The sequence below is a fragment of the Sapajus apella genome, unplaced genomic scaffold (assembly GCF_009761245.1).
Source record: "Sapajus apella isolate SASKATOON/1434 unplaced genomic scaffold, GSC_monkey_1.0 scaffold35, whole genome shotgun sequence".
NCBI classification, from domain to species: domain Eukaryota; kingdom Metazoa; phylum Chordata; class Mammalia; order Primates; family Cebidae; genus Sapajus; species Sapajus apella.
In genome coordinates, this window is record NW_022436975.1 from 5,306,366 (window position 1) to 5,316,382 (window position 10,017).

Here is a 10,017-nt window from a genome sequence, read left to right on the forward strand (position 1 = left end):
ATCCTATGGTCTTGATAAATGCTCTTGTTTTTCAAGAAGTTTGTTTTTAAAGATTCCATAAAATTTTCTAGAAGTGTTTTTATAGATTCCATAAAATTTTTATAGACAATTTTTTTATAGATTCCATAAAATTTTCTTCATAGACAATTATTGCATCTTCAAATAACAACAGTTTTACTTCTTTGTTCCCCAAATTGGATGTTTTAAAATTTCTTTTTCTTTCCTTACTGCACTGACTAGAATTTCCTGCATGAGACTGGTTAGAAAGATTGAGAAAAGACATTCTTGTTGTTAATTTTAAGGAAAAGACATCCAGTCTTTTTGCATGACAAGTACTCTAATTTTGATGTTTCTATGTTTTGATTTCTACCTTGAAATTGTTTTTCTAGGTTAAGAAAAAACGATTTTGGAAGTCAGAGCAGCACCAAACCAAGACAAGTGATTGCACTAGGTACCATCATTCCTGGTACTCAACATTCAAATGTCACATTGAATATTTTTCAAAATAAGAGGGAGTTGTACGCCTGTAATCCCAGCACTTTGGGAGGCCGAGGCGGGCAGATCACGTGGTCAAGAGATCGAGACCATCCTGGCCAACATGGTGAAACCCGGTTTCTACTAAAAATACAAAAAAATTAGCTGGGCATGGTGGCGCACGCCTGTAGTCCCAGCTACACAGGAGGCTGAGGCAGGAGAATTGCTTGAACCTGGGAGGCGGAGGTTGCGGTGAGCCAAGGTCACGCCACTGCATTCCATCCTAGCACCTGGTGACAGAGTGAGACTCTGCCTAAAAAAAAAAAAAAAAGAGGTAGTTGTAGTTAAGCGTTTTGTTATTGATAAAATTTTGGTTCAAGCATTACAAACTGCTCATGGAAATTTTCCTTTTTGACAATAGCGTGGGTAGTTTTCAGGGTATATAAGGTAAATTCCATATGTAAATGTATATTTTACATATCTTTTCTTCACTTTTTTGTGGTCATTGTCATTTCGTAAGTGCTGGGAGAAATCTCTTCTCCATATATTCCTAATTTCTTCTTAGTAGTCAGTATTTCATGACTACAAAGTACTATTATGGTCATTTTAATAAATATATGTATTTATGATTATAAAAGTAATATGTAAGTTTTATTTAAAAGTTTTGGAAATTTAGAAAAATGTAAAAAGAATAAAAATTACTGAAAAGTCCATAGCTTACAGAAATAGTTTGAACATTTTGATGTATATATTTCCATAATGACACTTCCCAGTAATGATATATATGAAATACACACATAGGCATGTAGTTTCATTTGGTAATTTCTGTATAGAAAACTTTATATATAAAACTTTTTACCTTCTGCTTCTAGTTATAAATGAAATAGCTTATATCACACAAATCCTCCCATCATGAAGTACCATAAAAATTGCAGAAGAAGAAAAAAACAACCTAAAACATCTGTTTGAAGGCATCAAGTTGTAACCAAGAAGGCCAGGATTTAGAAGACCAGATTGAAGTCCAGAGGAAAGCATAAGGGCCTAACAGGCATGTACATGGGGTCCCAGAAGGAGGGATGAGAGAGAGTGGGACAGAACCCATACTTGAAAAGAGAGGGCTGAGAGCTTTCCAGAACTGAACACACACACACACACACACACACACACACACACACACACACACAGACACACACACGCGCCCCTAAATCACGGATTTAAGAAGCTCTATAAACCAAAACCTGGATAAATGGAAAGAAAATCACTCCTAGGTCATCACAGTGTAGCTTCTGAAAGATCAAATTAAAGATTTACTTCAATAACAGTGATAGAAAATAGATATATTACTTTTCAAAGGGTTACAGTAACGTAAAAAACCACTTTTAAAAATAAAAATAATGGAAGAAAATGATCATGGAATTTCAAAGTGTTGAAAGAAAACAACTGCAAACCTAAAATTTAATATCCAGTGAAACATTTCTTTAAAAAAGTTGGAGGAAGTAAAGATATTTCAAAACAATAACAATAGCAGTAATTGTTTATTACCAGCAGAATAGCACTTAAAACACTAAGTGAATTCTTTAAGTAGAAGAAAAGTGATACCGGATGGAAGCATAGTACTACAGGAAGGAACAGAGAACACTGAAGCACAAACGTGTGGGGAAATATAAGGGCATATTGACCATTTAAAACAATAATAATAATATTTTATAGGGTTTCAAACATATGCAGATTTAGCACATACATTAACAGTTGCACATAAGGAAGAGGGCAGTAAATAGAGTTCAGTGTCAAAAAGTTTTTGTATTGTCTGGGAGGTTGCAAAAATAATAACTTAAAGTAGGTTAATAAGTCAAGGATACATATTATAATCTCTAGTATATGTCTAAAAGGGTAATTCAATAATAAGTTAATGGAGTTGGAGAAAGTGAATAATAAAATATTAATTAATCCCAAAAAATGTAAGAAAGTAAAACAGAGTGGAATGAGATAGGAGAAATAGAAGACAAAGAATATAGCAGATATATATCCTTTTCTTAGTCTGTTCAAGCTTTAATAATGAAATACTATAGGCGGGGCACGGTGGCTCACACCTGTAATCCCAGCACTTTGGGAGGCTGAGGCGGGTGGATCATGAGGTCAAGAGATCGAGACCATCCTGGCCAACATGGTGAAACCCCGTCTCTACTAAAATACAAAAAATTAGCTGGGCATGGTGGCGCGTGCCTGTAGTCCCAGCTACTCAGGAGGCTGAGGCAGGAGAATTGCTTGAACCTGGGAGGTGGAAGTTGTAGTGAGCCAAGATTGCACCACTGCACTCCAGCCTGGCGCCTGGCGACAGAACAAGACTCTGTCTCAAAAAAAAAAAAAAAAAAAAAAAAAAGAAACACCATAAACTGGGTGGCTTCTAAACAACAAAAATTTATTTCTCACAGTTCTGGAGGCTGGGAAGTCCAAGAGCAAGGTGCTGTCAAATTTGAAGACTGATGACCATCTGTAGCTCACAAAGCAGTAGGGATGAGGGATCTCTTTGAAGCTTCTTTTATACGGGCACTAATCCCATTCATTAGGGCTCCGCCCTCATGACCTAATAATCACCTCCCAAGGCTTCATCTCCAAATACTATCACATTGAGGATTACGTTTCAATATATGAATTTGGGGGAGACATAAACATTCAAACTATAACATTCCACCACTGGCTCCCCCCAAATTCATGTCCTTCTCATATCTGAAATATATTCATTCCATCCCAATAGTCCCTAAAATGTTAACTTGTTCCAGCATCAATTCAAAAATTTAAAGTTCAAAATTCTCCTTTAAAAATCAGATATGAGTGAGACTCACAGTACAATTCATTCTGGGGCAAATTGCTGTTCAGATGGGAACCTGTAAGACTGAACATGTTATGTACTTCCAAAATACAATAGTAGGACCAGGCATAGGGTAGACATGCCCATTCCAAAGGGAGAAATAGGAAAGAAGAAATTCATAACAGGTGCTTCCCAAGTCCAAAATCCAACAGAGCAAACATTGAGTCTTTTTTTTTTTTTTTTTTTTGAGACCGAGTTTTGCTTTTGTTGCCCGGGCTGGAGCGCAATGGTGCGAGCTCCCCTCACTGCAACCTTCACCTCCCAGGTTCAAGCTATTCTCCTGCCTCAGCTTCCACAGTAGCTGGGATCACAGGCACATACCACCATGCCCAGCTAATTTTTGTAATTTTTTTTTTAGGAGAGATGGGGTTTCGCCATGTTGGTCAGGCTGGTTTCAAACTCCTGACCTCAGGTAATCCACCCGCCTTGGCCTCTCAAAGTGCTGGGATTACAGGCATGAGCCACCGCGGCCGGCCAACATTAAATCTTAAGTCGTGAAAATAATCCTCTTTGGTTCCATGTCCCACCTTCCAGACATACTGGGTTGGTGAACCTGTCTCCACAACTTTGGGCAGCCCTGCTCCCAGGGCAGCTTGGTGCCTGGCTTGCACCCTGGCCCCCTGGGGCTACAGTCACACAGTGGTTGCTCTACTTCTTTGAGTCAAGGGAGCAGGCCCACCCCAGCTTTGCTGGACACTGAGCTTCACAGGGACTCTCTGTGGTGGCCCCAGAGTCCCGGAGGCTTTTGCATTCTGGGACTATTCATGAGGGCTAATTCCATTCATGAGGGCTCTGTCCTCAGAACCTACTTATCTCCCAAAAGCCCATCTCCAAATACTATCAAGTGAGGATTAGCTTTCAATATGTAAGTTTTGGGGAGATGAAAACATTCAGACTATGGCAACCCTAATAATACTATCTATAACTGCATATAATATACTACAAACTAAATACTTCAATTCAAAGACATTGTCAGACTAGATTAAAACAAACGTTCTAATGCTTACATGAGAACTACTTTAAACACAAAGACACAGAAAGGCTTAAAGTAAAAAGATGTTTTTTAAAAAAGCTATTCCATGATAATATTATTGGAAAACAGTTAATGTAGCTATAATGAGAGTAAACGAAAGTGGCTACATACAGCAAGTTGTAGAAATCTAGTTAAAGTTGTTATAATGATAAAAGGTAAGTAATATATACTGTTAATATATGTGATATACATTATAATGTTAAATTTATAATCATTTGATAAAATCAAATAACATAATGATAAAATCATTATAATCAGGCTATAATGACAAAATCATTTTAATCAGGCTATCAAGAAAAAGTGGTAAATTCTGCAGGAAAATATGGCGATCTTAAACTTGTGTACCCTTAGTAAAACGGCATCAAGTTATGTAGTGAAAACTGACCAGTCACGGTGGCTCAAGGCTGTAATCCCAGCACCTTGGGAGGCTGAGGTGGGCAGATCACTTGAGGTCGGAAGTTCGAGACCAGTCTGGCCAACATGGTGAAACTACGTCTTTACAAAAAAAAAAAAAAAAAAAAAAAAAAATTAACTGAGTGTGGTGGTGCGCCCCTATAGGTCCAGCTACTCGGGAGGCTGAAGCAGCAGAATCACTTGAACCTGGGAGACGTAGGCTCCCGTCACTGCACTTCAGCCTGGGTGACAGAGTGAGAGAGGCTCTATCTCAAAAAACAAACAAACAAAAAAGTAGTGAAAATTGACGGCATATAATGAAAGCGTAAGTAGAGAAATTCACACTCATTAATGGAAATTATTTTCCCCTATTCTTTCAGTAACTAATGACAATTCGATAGAAATATCAACAGAAGCCAGGTGTGGTGGCTCATGCCTGTAAACCCAGCACTTTGGGAGGCTGAGTCTGGTAGATCGCTGAGCTCAGGAGCTCAAGACCAGCCTGGGCAACATGGTGAGACCCCATCTCTACAAAAAATTAGCCTGGCGTGGCGACTCATGCCCATAATCCCAGCTACTTAGGGGGATGAGAGGGGAGGATTGCTTGTGCCTAGGAGCTTGAGGCTGCAGTGAGCTGCAATTGCTCCATTGTACTCCAGACTGGATGACAAAGCAAGACCCTGTCTCAAAAACAAAACAAAAAAAATCAATAGAGAAATTTGAACAACATAGAAGTTTGACTAGTTGACATATGTACAGTTTTGCCCAACTAATGCAAAACAATTTTTCAAGTACACATGAAATAATTGGAAAATAACCATATACTGGGTGGTAAGTTTCAAAAAATATCTATGAATTGAAGCCATATTGAATATGTTCTCAGTTTACAGTGCAATTAACATGGAAATCCACAATAAAAAAAGGCTAGAAAATCTCTAAACAGTTGAAGATGATCAACTATATACATGCATGTGTGTATATGCACACAAACATATACAGATAAATGTGTTTTTATATGTGTTATATATATTATATATATATTTTCTTTCATTTACATTATATGATGTTTTATCTTAATAACGTTTCTTAGGGACATAGCTTAAGAATCTCCTGTTATTTTTTCACAGAAAGCATGAAATTTCAGGGGAGCTGATTTGTATGGATCCCAGTAAAAAGGGAATTGGGTAGGTAAATTCCAGGGAGCTTTTACACAGTGAATTCCCCTGTCAGTGGTTTTGGAGTCCCTAGTTTCAGTTACTGTGGTCTGAAAATATTAAACGGAAAATTCCAGGAATAAACAGTTCCTAAGTTTTCAATTGTGTGGGGTTCTGATTGACAGACGCGATCCTGCCATCTTGCTCCCTCCCACAGGAGGTGAGTCCTCCCTTTGCCCAGCGTTTTCCTGCTGTTCACCTGTTAGTGACTTCACAGTCTGGGTTATCAGGTGATTGTGGCAACGTCCAGTGCAGTGTGTTCAAGTCGCCCTGATTTTCCTGACTCTTTGCCCTTATTTCTCTCTGGTGCCAAAATGCAAGTGAATTGATGCTTGCAATTAAGATATGTCAAAGAGAAGCCACAAACGCCTCCTTTACGGTAAAAGGTAAAAATTCTGGACTTTATAAGGAAAGAAAAAATCATATACAGAGGCTGCCAAGATCTACTAAAAACAAACCTTCTATCCATGAAAATGGGAAGAAGAAAAAAGAAATACATGCTAGATTTGTGGGTGGAAGAACAGAAACATGTTCCCATTGATGGCACTGGGGACTATCCATGGCTTCAGGCATCCGCGAAGGCTCTTGGAACAAATCCCCCAAGGGTACGGGTTGGGGGGCTACTGTATTTCTGGCCTCACAGTCTTTTACTGGCGACTTTAGTCTCTCAGGATCTCAGGCCCTCTTCTCTAAGATGTATCCCAGAGGACCAGAAATGCACTTTATTTGGGCTTTGCCTGCTTTTGTGGAAGGGCAGGTTACTAGAGGATGTAATCCGGTGTTTTAATTTATTGTCTCTCCTAAAGGGAATGTGGAGAAAAAAAAAACAACAGAAATTGGAAAGAACCAATATTTAGTTTATTTCATTCGATTCTCAGGGCAACTGGTGAGGAGCCTAAGATAATTTTCCCTTCCTAGAGGAAGAATCCAAGGTTTAGGGAAATAGCTACTTGGGAGTCCAAGACCACCCCTGCTAGGCCTTCCTTGGCTACTCCTGCCGCGATTGCAGGATAACTCTCATTAGCAGGAGAATCCCGCATGTGTGGATGAGTAGAGAGTGTGTTGAACAACTTGCAACATTTTATGAAATATGCATTGTCATGGTTGCATTGTGATGGTTTCCTAAAAGGCTTTCCGGAAGCCGTTTGTCTTTGCTAATCAAGTCTTTACTTACAAAAATTTTAGAAAACATGCTAACAATCTTCTATTCCCTTGAAGACCAGAGTAGTAGAAAACAGGAGATTTGCATTATAAAATTGCACTCACTTTTTCCTTCTTTTGGATTTCACATTACAATAGCCCATCTGTGGTACAGTGTTTAAAAAAATGGAACAGGAGCCCCCCACCCCATTTGCATTGTTCTCCTTTGAAAATAGATCACTAACAGGCTGACTTTGTTTTTCTTAAATTAGAGTTTTAACAGGAGAGCTCTCTATTATTTCAAATGAAGTGAGGTTGCACTACTGGGAGTAAAGAAATAAATCCATTAATTTTGGGGGGATTTCTGTTCTGTTAGTTCCAAGACCATCTTACTTGGGGTGGGGGGTGGGCGCGGCGGTCGGGGCAGTGGAGCGCAGTCGCGGCTGCGCCATCCCTGCACTTCCAGGCGCGCGGGAGGGACCGGCGGGGACGCGAGTTGCGGACTCCGGCGAACAAGGGGAGGCAGACACGGGGAGGCGGACACTCAGCGGGTAAGCGCCCCAGCCTTCCCGCCGCTGGCGGGTTCTTTTCCTGACAGCTCCAGGCAAGGCAGACTCTTTCCCCAGCCAGCCAGGTAAGGTAAAGACTGCTGTTGAGCTTGCTGTTACCGAGGGCGCACAGACCCTAGGGAGACCGAAGCTTGCCACTGCGGGATTCGGTGGGGTGATCTGGGTCTACTGAAGTGTCCTAAAAGAGGGGAGAAGGTTTGGCCTTTTTTCCTACAAAGGGAAGGATTATTTTCTCTAGCATTTCCTTTGACGTATTCGATTGGAAGAAGTGAGATTTCAACAGGTAGCAGAGAGCGCTCACGTGGAGAAGGTTTGGGGCGCTGCGGCGCACCCCCTCCCCGGGACGGCGGCTTTTTCTAAAGCTTACATATCGACGAGCTAACCTATGCTTTCAATTCCCCTTCCCAGCCCCGTGAGTCCGCGGCGACAGTGGGTCGTGGAGTGGCTGGGTACGGCCCCCTCCTCCAGAAAAACCAGAGAAGGGCTTGGAGGGCTGAAGCCAGCGTCCACGAGCAGGTCCGTGCGGACCCAGACTTCGGGCCAGCTGAGTCCTGCGGTGCGGCGGTGGGAGACGCCAGGTCACCGGCTCCTCTGTCCTGGTCGAGATGGACAACGCCTCGTTCTCGGAGCCCTGGCCGGCCAACGCATCGTGCCCAGGCCCGGGGCTGGGCTGCTCCAACGAGTCGAGTCTGGCCCAGCTGCCCGCGCCGCTGGCGGTGGCCGTGCCAGTCGTCTACGCGGTGATCTGCGCCGTGGGGCTGGCAGGCAACTCCGCGGTGCTGTACGTGTTGCTGCGGGCGCCCCGCATGAAGACCGTCACCAACCTGTTCATCCTCAATCTGGCCATCGCCGACGAGCTCTTCACGTTGGTGCTGCCCATCAACATCGCCGACTTCCTGCTGCGGCAGTGGCCCTTCGGGGAGTTCATGTGCAAGCTCATCGTGGCCATCGACCAGTACAACACCTTCTCCAGCCTCTACTTCCTCACGGTCATGAGCGCCGACCGCTACCTGGTGGTGATGGCCACTGCCGAGTCGCGCCGGGTGGCCGGCCGCACCTACGGCGCCGCGCGCGCGGTGAGCCTGGCCGTGTGGGGGCTCGTCACTCTCGTCATACTGCCCTTTGCTGTCTTCGCCCGGCTCGACGACGAGCAGGGCCGGCGCCAGTGCGTGCTGGTCTTTCCGCAGCCCGAGGCCTTCTGGTGGCGCGCGAGCCGCCTCTATACGTTCGTGCTGGGCTTCGCCATCCCAGTGTCCACCACCTGCGTCCTCTACACCACCCTGTTGTGCCGGCTGCATGCCATGCGGCTGGACAGCCACGCCAAGGCCCTGGAGCGCGCCAAGAAGCGGGTGACCTTCCTGGTGGTGGCGATCCTGGCCGTGTGTCTCCTCTGCTGGACGCCCTACCACCTGAGCACGGTGGTGGCGCTCACCACCGACCTCCCGCAGACGCCGCTCGTCATCGCCATCTCCTACTTCATCACCAGCCTGAGCTATGCCAACAGCTGCCTCAACCCCTTCCTCTACGCCTTCCTGGACGGCAGCTTCCGCAGGAACCTCCGCCAGCTGATAAAGTGCCGCGCGGCCTCCTGACGCCCCGAGCATCGGGCTCCCCACCGGCCCCGCCAACCCCGGCCCGCGCAGGAGGAACCGGCGCCCGCGCCCAGAGTGCGGGACCTGACAGGCAGCCTCGGCGTCGCGGGGAAACTGACTCGCGCCCCACCCCCGACCTAGCGGATGGGAAGCGCTGCGGAGGCGCCCGCGGGTTGACCTTGCCCAGCCCTCCTGGTGATGCGCGTCCACGCTGGGTGAGGAGCCGCGCGGCTGAGATCGCCACACTGATCACTCCCTAACGCCAAGGTCAGGGGTTGACCCTCGAGTTTGGCACGCAGACCAGTGTGGAGGTAGAGGAGGATAGAGGAGGAGGGCAGTATTGCTGGGACCCGCCCCCTCCCTGCCGTGCTTCCTGCTACCAGATCCCAGCCCTGGCCGTCTGCCACCTGGCTCGAGGCGCAGCTCTCCGCGCCTTTTAGGGGAGGCCGGAGGACTCTGCGGGCGCCCCCAGGCGTCGGCTCCCCAAGGCCTCTGCTCTACTTGGCGCGCAGCCGCGGCAGGTCCCTGCGTCCCCCGCGCGCTCTGGGAAGAGGGTCAGGCGCGCGCATTCGCGCCCACGCCCGTGAGACGCGCTTGTCCCGGACAGCTGCCGAGGCCGCCAGCAGCTCTTCAACGGGGCAAAAGACAACTCGGGGTGCCCCACCGGTGTGTGTGTACATCCCGGGGTGTGTGTGTGTGTGTGTGTGTGTGTGTGTGTGTGTGTGTGTGTGTG

At 45.5% G+C, this 10,017-nt stretch overlaps 1 protein-coding gene across 1 annotated transcript; it reads left to right on the forward strand.

Annotated features, from left to right (window-relative positions):
* Positions 1–8,204: 8,204 nt before the first annotated feature.
* NPBWR1 (neuropeptides B and W receptor 1) lies at positions 8,205–9,501 on the forward strand. Its single transcript, XM_032296024.1, has one exon. The coding sequence runs from the start codon at positions 8,298–8,300 to the stop codon at positions 9,282–9,284; it is 987 nt and encodes a 328-aa protein (XP_032151915.1). The 5' UTR covers positions 8,205–8,297; the 3' UTR covers positions 9,285–9,501.
* The last annotated feature ends 516 nt before the right edge of the window (positions 9,502–10,017 follow it).